Source organism: Lynx canadensis, chromosome D1 (genome assembly GCF_007474595.2).
Source record: "Lynx canadensis isolate LIC74 chromosome D1, mLynCan4.pri.v2, whole genome shotgun sequence".
NCBI classification, from domain to species: Eukaryota; Metazoa; Chordata; class Mammalia; order Carnivora; family Felidae; genus Lynx; species Lynx canadensis.
The window spans coordinates 20,556,210-20,575,720 of NC_044312.2; the positions used below are offsets into that span (position 1 = coordinate 20,556,210).

General features: G+C 54.8%; 1 protein-coding gene across 3 annotated transcripts in view; it reads left to right on the top strand.

Annotated features, from left to right (window-relative positions):
* The window catches only part of GRAMD1B (GRAM domain containing 1B), a 172,304-nt gene that overhangs the window by 119,077 nt on the left and 33,716 nt on the right, over window positions 1–19,511 (top strand). For all 3 annotated transcript variants that reach the window (XM_030331116.1, XM_030331117.1, XM_030331118.1), the window contains 2 exons: window positions 6,389–6,599; window positions 12,821–12,841. In XM_030331116.1, coding sequence (XP_030186976.1) covers window positions 6,389–6,599; window positions 12,821–12,841 — 232 coding nt within the window. The remainder of the gene's footprint in view (window positions 1–6,388; window positions 6,600–12,820; window positions 12,842–19,511) is intronic.

Below are 19,511 nucleotides of genomic sequence, written 5' to 3' on the forward strand. Positions count from 1 at the left end.
CAGTGGAACGTGTTAGCGTGTAGGAAAGGGGCTGCTGCCATCCCAGCAGCTTAGGTGGTGTTCCTCATTCAGGTTCACTTGTTTGCCTTCCGTGTAATCATTTCTGCCACAGAGATTACAAGACACATGCCTGTCGCTCCGCACCCAGGAGCGACATGAGGTATTAGACTTAAGGAAGCACTCACTGTTTGTTAGCAGGGTAACCAGGAGAGGAATGAAAAAGTGTTGTTGGAGATCTTTAAAAAAGGAGAGATGGGAAGTGAGTGAATGAGGTCTGCCCCCCCCCCCTGCAGTGAGTGGGTTGAAAGTGGCTGGTGGGGGTCTCAGTGGACCTATTACTGGGGAGAGTTGATAGTCTGAGGAGTCTCATGTGCGTCAGCTTAAGCATGTTACGCTTCAGTAACACATTGCAATGCTCTGTGTATCCCCAGCTGTTCTAGGTCTCCACACCTTTGTTTATACAGGGTTTTTGTTTTGTTTTGTTTTGCTTGGGCACATTCTCTTCCATCCTACTGCCATGCCTTCACCTGGCTGACCCTGACACGTTATTTAGGACCCAGCTCACGTCTCGAGTGCTGAATTCTCAAGGAAGCAGTCTGCGTAAGATTCCTGGACTCTTCCCTGTCTTGCCACTCATTGCTTATGTTGGAAGGAGCAGAACACGTGTCTGGCTCTTCCCGACTATAATAATGTCCCAAGCACAGGGATCCTTTGTCACTCACCATTGTGGACTTGAACGCCGCGTGCTCGGAGTGTGTGTGTGTGTGTGTGTGTGTGTGTGTGTGTGTGTGGAGCAGAAGATCCAGGTCTGAAAGCGTATCACTCTGGCAGCCATGCAGCCTCCGTGTTTCTTAGATTTCTTATGTGTGGATATGTGCAAAGTTCTGGAAGGAGGCCATGGTCCAGTAGCTCCTACAATACCAGTCTTCCTTTCCTTTAGGTAGTAAATCCAAGGTCCCTTTTAGCTTTAAATCCCCAAGGTTTTGAAATAGAAAGTAATACTATTATTAATAATGGTGACAGGATTGGATTAACGGCCCATTGTAGAGTTCGCTGGAAAGACAACAACAGTGTAGGGTTATGAGATGCAGAGGAATTGGGTTTTATTTGCTCAGCAGGACATCCGAATCTATAGGATAAGGGGATACCTTTGAAGGGTGTTAGGTATGCATGTAGCAAATCAAATAGCGATTTTGGTGAGTTAGAATCCCAGCTGTCTTCTTGTATAGTGAAGGATTAGAGTGGAATGGGGAATGGAGTAGGGAGTAGTTGGGCTTAGTCTTGAGGGGTCAATGTTGGGAGGGCGCCTGGAGGGGGAAATGGTATTTTCAGCATGAGAGAGACTGAAAAGATAGGGAAAGGCAAGAACGTGGCACAAGGATCTGTAAGGAGTCCCGGATGGCTGAGGCAGAGGGTCCCCTGGGAAGGGTTGCAAAGATGGAACTTTCAGAGGTAGCTTGAAGTACGATCATTGAGGAGCTTCTCTGCCATAGTTTGGAGTTCAGATTTCATTCTAAGGAGGTCGGGCACCATAGAGGACTTCAAGCAAGGGAGAAGATGGTCAAAATGGCAAAATCACTTTTTTTAGAAAGTTCATTGTAACAGCAAAATAGGGAATGGACTAAAAACTGCAGGCAGGAAGCTGATCCCTTCTTTCTTTCCATCTACCCAACCACCCCATCCATCCTTCTCTCTATTCACCCAGCAAATGTTACCGAGTGCTGGGTTCCAAGAATAGGCTCTATCATCAGATAGGCCTGCATGTCACATCCTCTCTTGCCACTTACCTGTCTGTGTGACTTTGGGCAAATTACTAAATCTGTCAGTAATTGAGTTTTCTCACCTGAAAAGAGGAAGAATGATACTCTCCACCAACACTTCATAGGTTGGCTGGGAAATAAAATAAACTAGTGCTTCATCACTGCTTGGTACCATGCCAGGAACTCATAAACATTCATAAACTTTTAGCTATTTCTGTTAAGTTTATTTATTTCAAGAGAGAAAGACAGCAGAAGTCGGGGAGGGACAGAGAGAGAGGGAGAGAGAGAGAGAGAGAGAGAGAGAGAGAGAGAGAGAGAGAGAGAGAACGAACCCCAAGCAGGCTCTGCACTGTCATCAGGGAGCCTGGTGTGGGGCTCGAACTCAGGAACTTTGAGATCATGACCTGGGCTGAAATCAAGAGTCAGATGCTTACCCAACTGAGCCACCCAGGCGCCCCAACTTTTAGCTATTTTCATTAACAGGTTGGAGGTACCTGTTTGGGAGGTGTCATGATCCTGGGGATTGTTAAAGCCATGGAGATTGTGAAAACCTTCACTAGGTTGATACGTAATTCAGCAGACATCCCCGGAGCACACACTACTTATAAGGTGTCACATGAAACCACGTGGGAGGTGCAGAGGTGGGTGCCCCCAAGAGTGTGTGTACCAGGCAGAATATATTAAATGCTCTAGTCAGTTCATTAGTGGAGATTTTATTTTATTTTTAAAAATTTTTTAATGTTTATTTTTGAGAGAAAGAGAGAGAGAGAGAGAGAGAGAGAGAGAGCACATGAGCAGGGGAGGGGCAAAGAGAGAGGAAGACCCAGAAACCGAAGCAGGCTTCAGGCTCTGAGCTGTCAGCACAGAGCCCGGCGCGGGGCTCGAACTCACGAACCGTGAGATCATGACCTGAACTGAAGTTGGACGCTTAACTGACTGAGCCATCCAGGTGTCTCAGTGGTGGAGATTTTAAAAAGATTTGTGGGGAAGGTGAGGTTTGAGATGGCTCTTAAAAGCTGAATAGGACTCCAGTAGATAGATAGATACAGGGCGGGAAGAGCCCTTCACGTACAAGTAGTGGTAGGTATGGAAGCCTGGAGACAGGAGGAAGCAAGTGCGTATTAACACCAGTGGAAGATACATGGGACTAAGATACGGAAACCCTCAAAGACTGTATAAGGAGAGATAAAGTATTGGAATACAGGCAAGTGTCAACATCATTTTCGGGAGAGAACTTTGACTTCCATTCTGAGGATTTGAGACTTTAAGATGCATGCCTGTTGGGGGGGGGGCGTGGTGGGCAGAAAGATAGTATCAGGCTTGTACTTAGAAAGATTGATGACAAGGGCACCTGGGTGACTCCGTTGGTTAAGTGTCCGACTTTGGCTCAGGTCGTGATCTCCCTTGTTGGGCTCTGTGCTGACAGCTTGAACCTGGAGCCTGCTTCAGATTCTGTCTCTCCCTCTCTTTCTGCCCTTGCCCTGCTTGCACTCTGTCCCTGTCTCTTTTTCTCAAAAATAAATAATTTAAATTAATTAGTTAATTAATTTAAAAAAATAGATCGAATGACAGAGATGGGAATGAGTACGAGACAGGGAAAGGAGATGAAAGAGACCACTTAAACGACTAGTGGAAGCATCTAGGCAAGAGACCCTGGGTGGGGGAGGGGAGGGAAGGAAGGATGGGTTAAGAAGCTTTCCGCAGATAGAATCGATGTGAGCCGGTGACTCACTTTTTGCGGAGTGACACAGAAGACCTGGATTTGCAGGCTGGGAGACGAGGAATGGTAATGCCGCTGACGTGGGGTGGTAGTGGGAGGAGTTTCGGGAGGAAGGATGGTGAGCTCGGTTCTCAGTCTGAACTGAGACCTCTCTTTGGAGGGGTTGTCCACTCGGCCGCAGACTGTTGAGCTGAAGGGGGCAAGTGCGATCGGAGCCAGAAACAGACAGGGGAGTGAGTCTTCTGCTTCAAGGTACAGTTGAAGGTATGCAGGAGATGGTTCGGGCCGTGGGGAAGGACCAGACTTCAGGCGGAGTCAGCAAGAGAGAAACCAGCGTTTGAGGCCAGAAGAGGAATAGAAAGAGTTGTGTGGCTTCAGGGAGCGGAGAAGAGCGCTTCAGGAACAACACGGATCATCAGTGGCCTTCAAAGCACAGAGACTAACACGACAAATGACAGGATAAGCTTACGGATGTGTTGAAAGTAGGAATTTAGGTATCTGTTGGGTGGCACGTGTCAGTCAGGTCAGCTGATATGGGGCCACTCAGTGGTTGAGGGAATCTCATGGGCATTTTGATCACTGAGTGGGAGATTCATGTGGTTTTGGGTAGTTGGAGTGAGTTTCCTCCAGGTTAGAATTTTGTGCCCAGCCCTTGCTGAATGAAGCCCTCCTCAACAGCCTGTTACCAGTGGGGATGGAGAGTTTGGAGAAGGATAAGGAGACCTCCTTTCCATTCTCGCACCTGGACTCGCCATGTGTCAAGATGTCCCTGATTGAAGGGAAAGACAGGAGCCGAGCTGTCGTGACTGAGATGGACGTGTGCTAGGCGTCGTCCACACTCTGGTATGTCTGTGAGCAAACTAGTTGAGGTTAGGGGTAGAGTTCCTGACCGTTCTTCCAGCAAAGTAATCCTAGAAGACAGTTTAATCCTTGGAGTACTTGGCTGTGGGTTGAAGTTGGCCTGAGTGAGAGGCAGCTACCCCAGAACGATGAGCACCCGAGTTTACCCTTCAGGAGCTTTCAGAGGCTTCCCCCCAGAGACCATATCCCGAGAATCTCCTCACCACCATTCCAAGACTCTGCTTTTCCAAGTGAAGAAAAGGAACATAGTTTCCCCTCTCCTCGATGTGCAGTAGTGAATGAGTTGGGGGGGGGGGGCGGTGGTCAGAGGATAAAATGGCAGAGTGAGAACTTGAAGAAGAAATACTTCTTCTTTTTTTAATTTATCTTAGAGAGAATGAGAGAGGGAGAGGGGCAGAGGGAAAAAGAGAGAATCTTAAGCAGGCTCCACACTGAGCCTGCAGCCTGATGTGGGGCTTGAGCCCACGACCCTGGGATCATGACCTGAGCCAAAATCAAGAGTCAGACGCTCAACTGACTGAGCCATCCAGGTGCTCCAAGAGCTCCTTTTTCAAAATCACAGTTATCGTTAGTTTTGTAAGCAATATCTATCTGAATTCTGTTTTAGGGGGAAGCAAAACGTTGGGTCTTAACGTGTCTCCATATGTCCTCTGGTCACGTTTGTCTTCCTTTTCTCTGTCTGGCCTCCTTTTTTTCTTCTCTCCATCAGTTTCCTTCAAAAGTTAGAGCATTGCACTCACCCCCTGCTGCCCTCCTCCCCCACTTGCTGGTTTGGGCTTTGGGCTTCCTTCCTTCTCTGCTGAGGATCCCCAGGTGCAAGGTTCTGCTGAGAGGGGCATGGTTTTCATTGCAAATGGGTCCGATGGGGCGTCTGAGGTCACAGCTGGATCTTCATGCAAATGACGGTGTTCCCTACCCTGCGTGCCACTCACTTAGGGAAGGCTGGGATGGAGGGGCCCTCACAGCCTCAGATCTGGGCTGTCCCTGAAGCCTGACCCTGCTCTCTGACCGGAGTGGGTGAGGGGGCCCTCGGCTTCTCATCCCCCCACCCTTGTGCTTCTTTGCCTTTGCAGTTTCGTCCATGCTTCCCTTCCCATTCCCCCTGTCTCTTTCCCACTTAACCATGTCCTTTTCCATGTTTGTCCTTCCATTCTCTCAGGGCAAAGCAAACACTTGGTAGAACTTAACTTCATTTCCCCTCCCCTCTTTCTTTACGCCTATCCTGTTCCATCAAGAGCACAAGCTAAGTGTCCAGTAGTAAATAATTACAGCCTGTAAGCCTTGGCGTGAGTGGATTTGGTACTGTGGGATGTATACGGTGCCTGTTGGAGACGAATTTGGGTGGAGGGGACTATGGAATGTGAGAACTTCTGCTGTGTTCATCTTTCCCCTGGGCAGGGGAAGCAGAGAGTAACATGGCTTACAAGGAAATACTGTGCTGTGCTTGAGTTGCAAGTCAGAAGACCTTAAAAATAGGGATTATGGCACTTGCCGTTAGGAATGCCTTAAGAAATAATGCCTTAGTGAAATAATATGCATGTGACTGCTTTGAAAGTAGGATTATTCTTAACTATTTTTATGGGCACATATCTGCAAAACAAAATGTCGGAACTAGTTATGCAGTGTGCATAAAAGGAGCTCGTGCTATTGGATGGTCTGTAATGAGCCTTTCAGCTCTTAAATTCTGTTTTCCCTAGACAGTTCTTGGCATGTAATAGGGGCTCGAACGATATTTGGATGGATGGACAGATGGTCGGATGGATGGATGAATATCTAAATGTCTAACTGCCCTACTTGCCCCTTCTATGTCATTTCACATTGCTTCCATTTCACATCGGCACCACCGCCCCCTCCTGGCCAGCAGCAGTATTACGGTGCAGTGAGTTCATAGCTGGGCCCTTTTCTCCCTGTTTCTCCCCAGCCCCTGACCCTGGCTCCCTGAGCTGGCTCCTTGGGACCCGTCTTTGGCCTTCAATCACTGACTGCCTGTCTTTCCTCCTCCTCCCCCCCTTTCCACCCCACTCCCTCTCTCCATCTGCCCCTGCAGCACTGCCAGTAACTCAAACCGCAGCACGCCGGCCTGCTCCCCCATCCTCCGGAAACGGTCTCGCTCGCCAACCCCACAGAGCCCGGACGGAGACACCATGGTGGAGAAGGGCTCAGACCACTCCTCGGACAAGTCCCCGTCCACGCCGGAGCAGGGCGTCCAGCGCAGCTGCTCCTCGCAGTCTGGCCGGAGTGGCGGCAAAAATTCCAAGGTGAGTCGGGCGCTGCCGGGACTCTGTACTTGCTCGTCAGCTGGCTGCGGGGAAGCCAGTGTTGGGGGTCAGCGAGGTAGACAACCCCTTCCTCGAGGGCCCTTGTGTCAGTGAGGCGAGGGTAGGACAGGCGGGGGAGACCCTAGTTTATCTTCTCAGCGGAGCACTCAGAGTGCCCCAAGCGCTAGTTAAATGGTTCCACGGTGACTGTTGTCTCCCTTTGGGGTAGGGAGCCTCACGTGCCTTGAGATTTGGAGAAAGGGTGCTCTGGGGACCAGGAGGGGGTCATCCGTTTAGTCCTGCTTCCTTTTTTCAAATTCGGGGTAGAGGGGAGCATTATCTGGGAGGAGCGTAGTGCCGGGAAGAGAGAGTCCTCAGGGAAGAGAGGGGTTTTTAACCTCCGCCCTGGCTATCACTCTGCCTCACCTTTGGTAATAACCCACTTGGTACTCATTTGGCCAGGAGGACGGTGACAGGGCCTCTCCATCCCCTGCAAGTGTCAGTGCCACCTGCCGAGGGCCTGGGCCTTTGCCTAAGGAAAGGCATAAAATGAGCCCCAGGGGGGCCCGGACTACTTATGGGTCCCCAGAGATTTTCTTGTCCCCTCCTCAGTCCTTTGGGAAGCAGGAGGTGGTCTTTGCCTAGATGCTCCTTCAGAAAGCTTCTCTTTACTGCTGGACTCCTAGGCCCCGGGGAGGGGAAGGGGCCCCTGGGAGGCACGGGAGCTGGCTTCCCACCTGATTTGTCTTTTGATTTTCTTGTTCTTCCTCTTCTTCCCCACCATTTCCCAAATACCTCCTTTGCATGCATGGTCTTAGTCTCACAAGCGCCTCTCAAAAGTAAGCCATCTTTTGTCTCTGTCTTTGGTCTCCCCTCCGGTGTTGAATTGTCTGTAGCGCTCCGCACCCCTCCCTCTGCCCCCGCCCACTCTGGCCCATGTCTTGCTTGGTCCCTTTCCCAGAAGGGCCGGCCCCACTGCCCCCTGGCAGGCTGGCTTGAAGTTACAGAGGGACCATTCCTGTTGCACCCAAAGTCGGAGAACAGACCCGCCCCCCATCCTCCCCTGTCTCTGCCTGCTCCCCAAATACCGCCTTGGGTTGGGAATCTGTTCCCTCCTTACATGGAGCCATCTAGAAGCAGAGTCCTGCCGGGGCTTAGTTTCATTGCTCTGGGGGAAGGGAAGCCCCATCCAGCTGGGCTTTGGGTCCTGATATACCCGCTTACACCTGCTTTAGTGGGTGAGACCAGAGTCCCCGGATGAGATGATAGAGGGTCACAGATTCCCATAGGTGAGTTCCCCGGTGTGGGAAAGTGACCTCAGGAGCTCTACCTGGCACCTTCTTCCCTCTGCCTGCCCACTGACAGCTGCTCAGCCTGGGCATCCCTCACGGCTTCCACCCACTGCCCAGCCCGGGGGCTTGTGGTATTCTTAGGATCCTGAAGTGTGATCAGATTGGAGCTATTCTTCCAGAAGGGCGTGGTACCAGGATCTGGAGGTCGATGGACATCGATAGTAGCCCCTGCCAGGCCCTGTAGAAATGCGACGAGGTCAGGGGGCAGTTCCAGAGTCTGCCCTGGCCCCCAGGATCTCAGAGGTCCGAAGAGAACTTGGAGGGAGTCCAGCGTGAGCAGTAGGTATTTTAGAACGGCAGGGCTCAGGAAATAACCCCCACAGGGGAAAAGGAGGTGGGATGTCGCCTGGAGAAGAAAAAGAGAGGGATGGCTTAATAATAGTCTTGAGCCTCTGTAAGTGTCTTGGGGAGGAGGAGGGCGAACAGCTGTTCTCATTCCTGAGGGAAGAGCAAGAGACACGGGGCTGAGCCCAGAGTCTGTGACCCTTCAGGCTCAAAGCACATCTTGGCTCTGAAGACTTCACATGGTGGTTGCTCGCGGTGGGTGGGGAAGGAGGAGCTCTACCTGTGGGGAGTGAGGAGTGCTCCGTGGGGTCAGCACCCGCTCCCAGCCCCTCACAGCTCTGGCTGGCGAGAGGACACGTGTCGCTAGACCCAGGCATCGGGTTATGCCGTCTCTCTCTCTGGCTTGTGTCTGAGCGGAAGCTGCGGGCTTCGTCTCCTCTCACTCCTATGCCAGCAGGGCGCTCGGTGAGCACGTTACTGATGGCTGTCAGCCACCACCCACAGAGCAGCCTCTCTTAGTCGGGTGCTGGGTTGAGGCGAGTAGTCCGTAAGGAGGATTTTTAAAAAATCTCCTAAATGGTAGGTCTTCCTCGGGAAACGAGTAACGGGCCCGTGCCTGCCCCCCGGCAGCCTACAGGCTAGGAAGGGAAATAAAAAACCTTAAGAAACGTGCCTAGATTGTCCGGAAGCCAGACCTGACTCGTAGAGGCTCGTGTGTAGTTGGGGATGTTACACGTCAGAGGCTGGAGGACTCATAAATGAGTGGGGTGACGGGCATGTTTCACGGAACTGGTCTGCTGAGCCAGGCTGGGACTCTGAGAGTCAGAATGAGGCGTTGTGAAGGGATCAAGAGCTGAATTCAAAGTTAGCCTTGGTCCCCCTCTCATGAGCTGAAGAGGGAGGTGCTGGGAAAGGGGGGGGGGGTGTCTAGGTTTTCTTTCCCTTTGATGGGCTTCGGTGAGGCAGACACATAGTCCTCGAGTCCCTGGTTTGGGTGGATGCCTCCCCTCGGCCCCATTCTCCCACCAGTCACAGCTGTCACCACTGCCACCACCATCCTCCAAACGCCATTAGAACAGGACTGACTTGTGGGTGACGGGGGTGCCTTGCCAGCTCAGCGGGAAATGGTGGCAGCTGAGGTTGGTGTGGGAAACGAGTGTGTGTGAGGGACACACAGACTTCAGGAATTAGGTGCTACACAGGTCAGGGGCCTGGAGCGGAAAGCGAGGGAGAGCTGCAGAGGTGAGGTGAGGAGAGGTGGAGAGCGTGCTCCTGTGGTTAGGATACCCCCTCCCCCGGTTGGAACGTGGTCTCAGGTTGACCAGACGTATCCGTGGCAAAGGGCTCTGGTCGCCAGAGCTATTGTTGCTATTATGGCCACCAGGCCACCTCCCCCTGTCTCCCATCCATCTCCTAGAGGAGATGACCTCGTATATTTTCCAGGCCCCCTGGAAAGTACTTCCACTTCTCCCTGGAGCCAGGCATGGGCGGTGTCTGCCTTGCCTTCTCAGGGCCTCCATTTACTCATATTAATATGGAGGGGACAGGCCAGGTGATCCGTAAGGCCCCTCTCCTGTGAGTGTGTAACTGTACTGCTGAGGCTGACCCTTCTGGGTGCAGCCCCGCCCAGAGCAGCGAGCTAGAAGATGTCAAGGCATCCTTTCCTTCCTCTTCCCCAGACCCCTGGAGTTTGTGCGGCCACCCAGCTTCTGCTCTGTAGTACTGGCTTGCGGCCACTAGGGGGAGCCAGCGGCCGTTCCCCCACTCCCGCCAGCTCCTGCTCTAGGACAGCCGCTGCGATGACCCCAGTAGGGGAGTCCTCCTGCGTTGGGTGTGCTCTGTCACCCGGCCTGTGGCTTCGCTGCAGCTTTTCCCCTTGACCTTTCTCCTTGTTTTCCAACCCTAATTTTTGTGGTTTTTTTCTTTCCAGTATGACAGACTTAACCTGATCAAAGTAAGAAGTCTCTTTTATTTCGTACCTCCTATAAGTAGAGCTCCTCTCTTCCCCTCCTCTGGCCCCCCAGCCCCCACCTTCCCGACCCCAGGAGCCTTTGCACTGGGGAGATGTGTCTAGGGAAGGTGGGTCTGTTTCCAGAGGCCTCGTATTCCTTTAGTGCTTGTTCTTTAGACCCCTTCTAGGAGGCAGTGGAACTGTCCTCTGCTCAGTTCCCTGTCCTGGGCAGCTCTGAGTACTTTTCCTGACTCCCCCCCTCCCCTTTTAGCCGAATCCATTCATAACCTGTCAGAGAAGCCTTGACCCCCACCACCTAGTTCTGTTTTTTCCATGCCTCTGGCCCTCTCTGCGAAGGAGGGGCATTTTAGAGAAGCTGCAATAGCAGACACCCTAACTTGTGTCCCTGGACGCCTCTGCTCTTCCTCCCTCCTCCCTTCCCAGGTCCGTGGCCCCTCTGGTTTCCCTGCCCCCATGAGCTGGGGACTCAGCCCTGGGAGAGTGAAGCCAGAGGATGAAATTTGCCTCCAGGAAGCTGGTCAGAGTTGAGGGACTCGTGCCCGCAGTGGGTATTCCTAGGAGCTACTATGGGTTTGACAGGAGGGTGGGGTGCGGGGCGTTTTTCTTAGCGGTGACAGATGAGAAGCTGCCTGGAGATGGCTGATGAGGGTAGAGTGTCATGCTGAGGGACAGGACAGAAGCCCTCGCTCTGGCTGGTTCATTTCACACATTTCAGTACTTGGGAACACAAATAGTTATCCCCTCCCCCCCTTTATGAACGAGCAAGTATTACACAAAAGTATCACACAGAGATGGGATACCGGTTCCCTGGTTGAGGCTCTTTGTCACTCTGAACGGATTCCAAAGGGACATCTATCTGTGTGGCAGTACAGGAATACCTAAGGCAGGAGTAGGAACAGCACGTAAGAGTAATCATGAAGGATCTTGGGTCCCCCGCACCCAGCCCGATTTCATTCCTGCTGTCCCCTTTTCTCCCAGGGTCTAACACGAAGGTCAGGACAGTGGGGTGAGAAGCTAGGGGGCGGGTGACGGAGAGTTCTCTCAGCTGTGAAGCAGGTATCTGAGGGCCCGGCTTCGGTTTGGTGAAATGCCATGCCCTGTGATCTCAGAGACAGGACCCAGGAATGAAGACCTCACAAGGTACAAGTAAGGTCAGACACAGCCTCTTTGCCTCATCCACTCGCCTCCAGAAATGGGTGGCTCTCGCCAAATGTTTACAGGCTCATGTTCAGATCGAGGTCCAGGATTCCCATGGGGCAACAGCTCCCTCAACAGTGAAATAGTTGGTTTTAAATATTCAGATTTGGCCCCTTTACCTGCTAAGACCTCTGGAATAGAGGAGAAGGTAAGACCGTGGTTCGAGTGTGTGGCTTCCAGATGGGCCATAGTGATAGCCTTTGTTGGGAAATGACTACAGAGAGCATCTAGAGAGTTCTGGTGGAACGGGGGAGCTGGGGGGGGGGGGGTTGGTCACATGACCACCCTCCTCCCAGCCAGACCTGCTCCCGGTGGACATTCTGAGACAGTGGCTGCCCTCTTCCTCCCCTTATGAGTCGGGGGCCCCTTCAACGAGGTGGGAGGGCAAAAGTTGCCACTTGTGCCCAGGATCCACACCTGTGTGTACAGTTGTTGACCAGCAGTTTCCCTGATGCAGTGATTCTTGGCTGGAATTACATCCTTGACAAGTTTTTTACAACCTGAAATACCCCATCCCCAATCTAAAACCATTGGATCAGCACCTCACGGTTTTGGGGCCCAGGCAGGTATGCGTGCGTGTTCCTGTCCACCTGTCTAGCTTTCAGGTGGGATTAGAGACTGGAGGTAGACAAAGCACAATGTTAGCCATCCCTCTTGCTCTAAAGAACTTTCGGTGGCCATGAAAACGAGTAACCTTTGCCCAGGGCAGGAAATGAACCAGCTCCTGAAGTCTGGAGCTGGGACGGAGTCTTGATTTTGTTGGGAACCGAGTTACAGCAGCACAGAGTGGGGAGCAAGTACAGCAATCATGTACTTCAACTCTCTTCTCAGCGCAGAACCTCCCCAGGACCCCTTTGCCACCTGGGTCATCAGCCAGCTATTGAGCAGAAGGAGGAATTCACGCCTCTGCTCGCCGAGAGCGTAGTCGGAGGAAGTTTCCAGGCAGCCCCTTTTCTTCCTTTACCCGAAGGTCCCATCTTGCCTTCCACAGAGGGGCTGTCTTGGAGCGGAAGGCTGGGTTGGTCTCTCTCTGCACTTTGCTTCTGGTCAGGGCCCATTTGGGGACTGGGTCTCGGATGCCTGCAGCGCACCCCTCACCCCCATCAGAAAACCTCGTGATGGGGCTCCGACTCCCTTCCAGCTGAGCTCTGGCTGGTGCTGCCGCTGCCTGCCGCCCCGACCTCGGTGAGGTTTCCAGCATGGACTGCTCCCTGGGCCTCCTTTCTGGAGCTGTCTTGAGAAAGGAGGACCCCTCTCGAGCAGCCACATGGGAAGCATCCGGCTGCATTTGGATTCCTCCTCCCTGCCCGCCCTCTGCTGTCTGTGTAACCTTCCCTCTAGAGCCAGGAATACCCTGGCCATTGCCACCATCTCTTCCCAGACTAATTGTGTTTTCTCTTATTTTGTCCTTTCAGAAAAGCCAGAGTTGGTATAACGTAAGTATCCCTGTTTCTCTTCTCGTCCGGGCACGTGGGAAGCGGGTGGTGGATGGAGGTGGTTGGGGAACGGAGAGGTGGCGAGGAGAGGTTTGGCCGCCCCGTGGGCTTGAGCAAGCTCAGGGGCCCCTGACCAGCCCCCTCCCTGAAACACCAGATAGACTGGTTTTCCTGTGCAGGAGGACAGGCCTGCTGGTGAGGGAGGATTTGATTCAGAGACACCTGGGAAGGATGGCCCTCCCCTAGACTCCTGGACGGGGCTCTTCCAGCCCCAGTGGAGGGGCCCAGCTGGGGGAGGCATCCAGAGACCAGACAGAATTCTGGGACTCGGACAGCCCCGGGGCCTGAACTCAGGGGCAAGGTTTCCTTCCTTCAGCCGAGACATTTTGGGGGCAGTGCAGCCAGAAAACTTTCCCCCGTTAAGTAGAGAGGCTGTCCCATCTAGGAGAATTTGACTTCTGCCTCAAGGCACACCTCAGTAGTCCCGAGGGGCGTCTTCCTTCTAGAAGACGCCCACTGCTCCTGGGTCTGTGATGGAGGCGTAGCCTGAGGTCGTCCACGGTGGTGGCTCAGCCAGCTGCTGCAGACCCAGAAACTGTTTGGTGGGGTAAACAGTCCCTTCCAAGACCCCAACCCCCATCTCATAGACTGGGCTGCAGCAGTTTGAACTTTTTCCCCCGGAGAGCAGCCGGTTGAATTCTCTCAGCTGGCCCCTGCCACCAAATTGTACTCTGCCCTCTGGAACTGCATAGTGGAGAGCCTGGCCTCAGGTCAGCTGTCTTTCCTGCTCCGAGTCTGCTGTTCCCCACACTCGAGTCTGATTGATCATGCAGGTACCACCTTCCCCAGCATTGGGCCGGGCCTCAGCAGGCTTCGGGGGGGGGGGGGCAGCAAGTGTGGGAGAAGGTGGCCATGAGTGACAGAGCTTGTGGACACGGGGGTGGGGGTGGGAGTGGGGAGGCTTGGGTTTCACGTAGGGACTTGGGTCAGGATCGCTTGTGTGTACGTGCGGGCTGTGTTCCCACAGGGCTCAGTGAGTCCCCCAGGTCAGGTACCTCTTGCTGCTCCGTGGGGAGCTGTGCCCCTCTAGCCTGGCACAGACAAGGCAGAGGTTGGGGGGCCTCGCTGACTGAGGCGGCCTGTGTCAGGGAAAAGCCGGACTGTCCCCTCTCATCCCCCAGCCCTTCCCTGTGGACCCACCTTGGTCTTTACCCCGGCGCTGCTTAGAGCTCACCTCCTGGAGGAGAGAGACGCCGCTTCTGTGAGGGAGGAGGGTGGGGGCCGCTTTCCTGCGAGCTGTGCAGGGGCTCCAGCGCCCCTTGCCTGACGAAACCTCCGCCCCAAAAAGTCGCATCCCCGAAAGGAACGGGAAGCAGGCGGCTGCAGACGTGCCAGACCGTCGAAACTTCCAAATCTGGACACGCGAGTCCCCGTCTTGGTTGCCGGCCCCCACCCTCGCCTCTTCTCTCTCTGTCCCTCTCGCTCTCATGCTCTTTCAGTCAGGCTTCTCTGTTCCACCTCACTTTTCCTCGCCTTGGCTCTTCCATCTGGCTCCTCCTCCCCCTCCCCTCTGACTCCCATTCTCTGGCCGGCTCTCCCTTCCTGTCTGCCACCGGCAGGTTCCCCACACTCTCCCCTCGGCGCCTCCCCCGGCCCCGCACATCACTGCTGGCGGCTGAGGGAAGGACGGAAGTGGACGCTGCCTCTCGCAGGCCAGCTGGAAAGGCCAGCCACCGCGTGAGGCCCAGAACTCAGGCGTTCCGGCGACAGATAAGTGGGAGATGGTAGAGGAGCCGGGCCGCCAGAGCCCTGCTTCCTGACCGATGCCCTGCGGCTGGAGACCCTCGCTGACCGCACGTCTCCCTCTAAAACGGGCCTCCACTCCATCTCGTCTCCCGGGCCTTCCTGGGACTCACAGATGGCCCGTGTCTCCTCCGGCCTCCACCCCTCACCCCGCATGAATCCCAGAAACATTATCTATCGACTCTCCCCTTGGCACGAGTCATTAGCTCACAGAGGCCAAGTGCACAGGGGGACTCTTTGCGGAGCAGCATTTAGCGTTCCTCCTGATGACCGCTCTCCTGGACGCATGCTTCCCCTCTGGGGCTTCTTCCAGACCCCACGAGGCCCCTCCAGAAATGTTTTCCTGTGGCTCCCCTTTCCTCTCCCCCCTGATCCAGCATTGCCAGGCAGATGCGGTTCCTTGTCTGCCTTCCTCCCCGGCTTCCTCTGTGGAGGTCTGACACGGGGCGGGGACAGGCCACAGAATGGGATGATGTGTCAGAAGGACAGAGAAGGGCTAGGTGGACGCTGGGAGGACGAGGCAGAGCCGAGCAAAGGCTCGGACGCGGAGAGGTGACGAGGGACCTCCAGCCGGCCTGAGCCAGAGGTGTGGGGCGCTGTATCTAGGTGACCTTTCCACTTTGCCTCCGTGTGTTTTTACATCAGGAGGGAGATCAGCGGCTAGCATAGTGGGCAGAGCCCTGGAAAGGCTGGCTTCAGATAACCTGGGGTGAAAACCCTGCTTTCCTTCTGAGGCCGAGGCTGGTGCCTGGCCCACTTCTGGGTGTCTGTGGGGGAAGCCAGATGCTGCCTGTTCCACACAGCAGGTGTCATCCCCTGCCCCCCCTGCCCCCACCCCGTCTCTGCCCGCTCTGATGGTACCAGTGTGCTCATTATCTGTAGCACGGACTTGAGCGTGACCATTCCCGAGTCACCGTTGCCCTGCCTCCATCAGGAAGAAGGCACCACCTGGGTGTTTCCCCAGAGCCACCTGGATCGATGCACACAGGTGTGGGGTGCCCTCATACCCCCAGTGCCTGCGTCCTTGGGTGGCTGGACACCCCCCTGCTGTGCGCCACGCATGTGCCTGTGCTCTCGCGTGCAGAGGCCCCATCAGGAAACTTCAGTTCAAACCGCTCCCCTCCTCTGCACTGCCCCCTGATAGTCCATTCATGGTTTTCCAGAAGACACCTACTGTGTTGCCCCATCCCCCCTGCTTATCTCTACTGACAACTCTCTTTGTAATCTGTCCCCTGACACTCGTGGTGGTGGCTGATGTGCCATCATTGACGGGATGGGCAAAGGCTCTGTAATCCCAGCTCTGGGGACAGTCACAAGTGTCCTGGTCAGATTCAGGAGTGGGGGGGGGGGGTGGCGGTCATCGCAGAGCTGCTGACCACCGAGAGAACATCTCAGGTTGTCGGAGTAGCTTGGGTGTGCAGCTCCCAGCTCCCTCCTTACCTGCCTCCCTTCCGCATTTTACTGTCTAGCCAGGGAAGAGCGGTCATCATGATGGTAGACCAACCGGGCCTAAAGAGTGGGCCCATGGCAAGAGGTGGCTAGGCCCTGAGACACGTGGAAAGGCTGAGGTGTGAGGGCTTCTGGTCTCTAGCCAGGGATATGACATGAAGGTCAAGAGTGGAATATGAAGGCAGTGCAATCCACAACTGCCCTAAGGCCCTCCCAGGCCTGTTTATATCTACGCTTCTTCCCCTCAACCCTTCCCCCTCTACTTACTTGACCATACCAGCTTTATTCACCAAGTCCCCCAGCCTGGGAGGCACAGCCCCTGGCAGACCTGAACCAGAGGGATGAGCAGAAACAGGGCTTTAGTTTCTGGAGGGAGCCAAGGGCAGAGTTGGGGGTGGAAGGGGTGTGGTCTGCCCCCCAAAAGATGGCGCCTGCTGGGTACAGTCGGCTCGCATCTTGGAGGAAGCAGTCACAGCTCTCCTGTCCGGTGCCTCGCGTGGGCACAGGTACCGTCCTCTTCTGCGTCACCCCTTTCGTGGGGGTCAGTCGTCATGGCAACCCAGGGAAGGAGCTTGTCTGAGGTCAGAGGTCAGGAGCCTAGACCCTGGTGGCTGGGAGAGACTCAGTGCCCAAGTTGCCCCATGCCCCTGGTCGGGGATGCTGGCTCTTTGGTGACCAGGAAAGTGATCGCGCCAATCCTACAGAATGACTGACCAAGGAGGCCTGGCAGGCACGAGATTGAGAGCAAGAGAACAAAGCTCTGTGGGCATGAAACGGGGATGTTAGGGGGACAGTGTAGAAAATGGAGGGTCTGAGAGATGACCTGCTGACAGCCTCGGCAGCCTGTTCTTTCCAGGTGGGGCCACCTGTCCTTCCTTCAGCTCTGCCCGTCTGTCCGCACCTGTTTACCCATGGTCTCCAAGAGTCTTCCTGACCTCTGCCCCCGACCCCCACCCTTCACCTTCTCTAGAATGGTCCCGTCTCTCCTGATGAGAACCCCTCCCAGTCCTACCCCCTCCTTGACTTTCTGCACGATGCTGTCCTGCCCCCATCTCTCTCCTCTCTGTTCATTGCCTCCCCCTGTCTCCTACATCTGGTTTCTCCCTACCTGCACTTGGCTGAAGGGCCGGGATTTCCTTTGAGGGTCTTAATTGAATTCTTCCCAGGTGAGGCCAAGACTCCTCCAAAATCCACCTGTTTTTTTTCCTGGGCTCCTCCACCCCTTCCCTCCCCGTGTCATACCCAGGGAGGGGGTACCACTCGGTCCCAGCTCCCAGTGTTTGCCATAGAGTTAATGTTTAGCTCGAGGTCATTTCCCTCGTCTCAGGCCCAAGCTGCCTGACGTCCTGCCTTGCCCAGCCCAGCCCATTGTCGGGGGTGTAGGAGACAAAGGCTGAGCGCTGAGACTTGTCTCCTAAGAGTTATCTCTCTGGGTGTATCCTGCCTATGCCTCACCCGACTGACCGACTGACCGAGGTCATCCCTTTGTTTGGCCTGCAGCCATAAACAAACGTTTCTGGGCAATTACTGTAAGGATGCAGCTTTCGTGGGTGTAGGTACTGCTTAGATCTTGGGGTCTGGTATGGCCCAGGAGAGAGGCATTCTGGTCACCCTGCAAAATGGAACTACTCGGTTCTCCTGCTACACCGCAGAGGGTAGGGCTGACACACACAGGCCAGAGAGAAGCTCGGGTGTATGGTTTGAAGAGCGTAGACGGGGACTGGGCACCAGGAAGCGATGCACGTATTTCTGGATCTGTGTGGCTGTGCACACAGAAGATGCGACGTAAACAGGAACAGTTCTAGAAGTGTATGAGGAATGCGATCGTTCGGTAAACAGATTTGGAGCAGCAGACATCTGGAACGCGTCACGCTCAGTGCTGTAGAAGATAGAGGGCTGTTTGAGGTTTAGACCCCTCCTGGGGAGGACAGCGCTTTGATGAAGCTACCTGCCTGCGCTTGTGACAGGTGGAGGCCGTGGGGCTGTGTCCGGTGTGCAGATGCTAAAGACAGGGAGATCGGAGTTTGGGAAAGGAGTCAAGCTCTACTTTCTCTAAAACCTTTTAACCGGGAAACCCTGGGCTCCTCAGAGTCAGAATCTTCGGTTTGGGAGTCAAGCATCTCCATCTTTAATGCATTCCTGTAGTCCTTCTAAAGCATGCTCATGTTTGAGTGCCGCTGGCTCTAACCTCGGAAACTCCTAGGCCAGAGGGCCCCCCTTCATCATGTGCAGACTTGGGACCCCTGAGGCAGACACAGTGGGCATAGCTGTGGGCGTGGGGCAGGTGCCCCATTTGTTTCAGAGGTCTGACTTTTCCTGGGGTCCCAAGTCAAGTCTTCCCAGTCCCAGGGCTATCTCTTCGCTGCCCCCGCTTCTGCCTGGACCCCTTCCTGGCCCCATTGGCTTCAGCTCCCAAGATCCCAAGGATCTTGATAATCCTTGAGCCAAATTTCTTTGACTCTTTTAAATTAAAATAGGTGAGCCATGTCTCCTTTTGACCCCGGGGTTAGATTCTCTGCTCTTAGCATTGCTACTTGGCCCTCAAGGTCTGAGGAGCTGCCTGGGAATCCTTTTGGCCTTCGGTCCCCCTCCTGCCAGTGCTGGAGGCAGGGCAGGGTCCCCGGAGCTGGTGACGTCAGCTTCTCCAGGCGATCTGCCCGACTTCTCCCTCCCGGCGTATCTACAGTGCGAAGAGTCCAGCTTCCCGACCTCCTGCTGCCCCTGCGCACAGGGTAGTTGGTGGACCGGTGGGTCAGTGAGGGGAGAGTGTGCTCCCAGAGTCCCTGGCCGTTAGAGTCTCCGATTTCAGATTTCACCACAGCAGCAGTGCTCCTGGCACCTCCGCCACCCCCTCCCCCACCAGGAGCCCCGGCCAGCTACTTTCCATTGCAGGAAACATCTGCTGGGGAGGCCAGGCTAGGCCGGGGGGTTACTGGAGGACGTTGGCCAGTACCGTCACCCAGATCCTGTAACTTGAAGCATGTGGAGGGCTCTGGCCCTGCCCGCCCACCCACCCTGCCTCCCTCCTGCCACGGGCGGGCGACTCTAACAAAGAAGTCGTTTGCTGGGCAGCTAAGCAGAGCACGGTCTGGGAGGAAAGGGGTGTGTGTAGGGGTGGGGGTGAGAGCAGGCCTTGTTGCCACAGCCAGTGGTGGCCGCTCTGCCTGGGAGAGGGCCGTGAGTCATAGGGACCGGCGCCCGCCCAGGGAAGAGATTGCACGGTGAACAGCCCGCCTTATGGGACAGGCCAGACAGAGCTGGGAAGCTGGGAGTTCATTCTCTCCTGGGAGTTTCTGACCAACTATGAGCTGTGTGTGAGTAACCGGCGGGGTGCACCTGTGCACCTGGCTGTGGGGTCATCCTCTTCCTGTGCAGTCTGTCTGTCCTCCAGGAGCCTGCTTGTTCAGAGCCCTCAGCT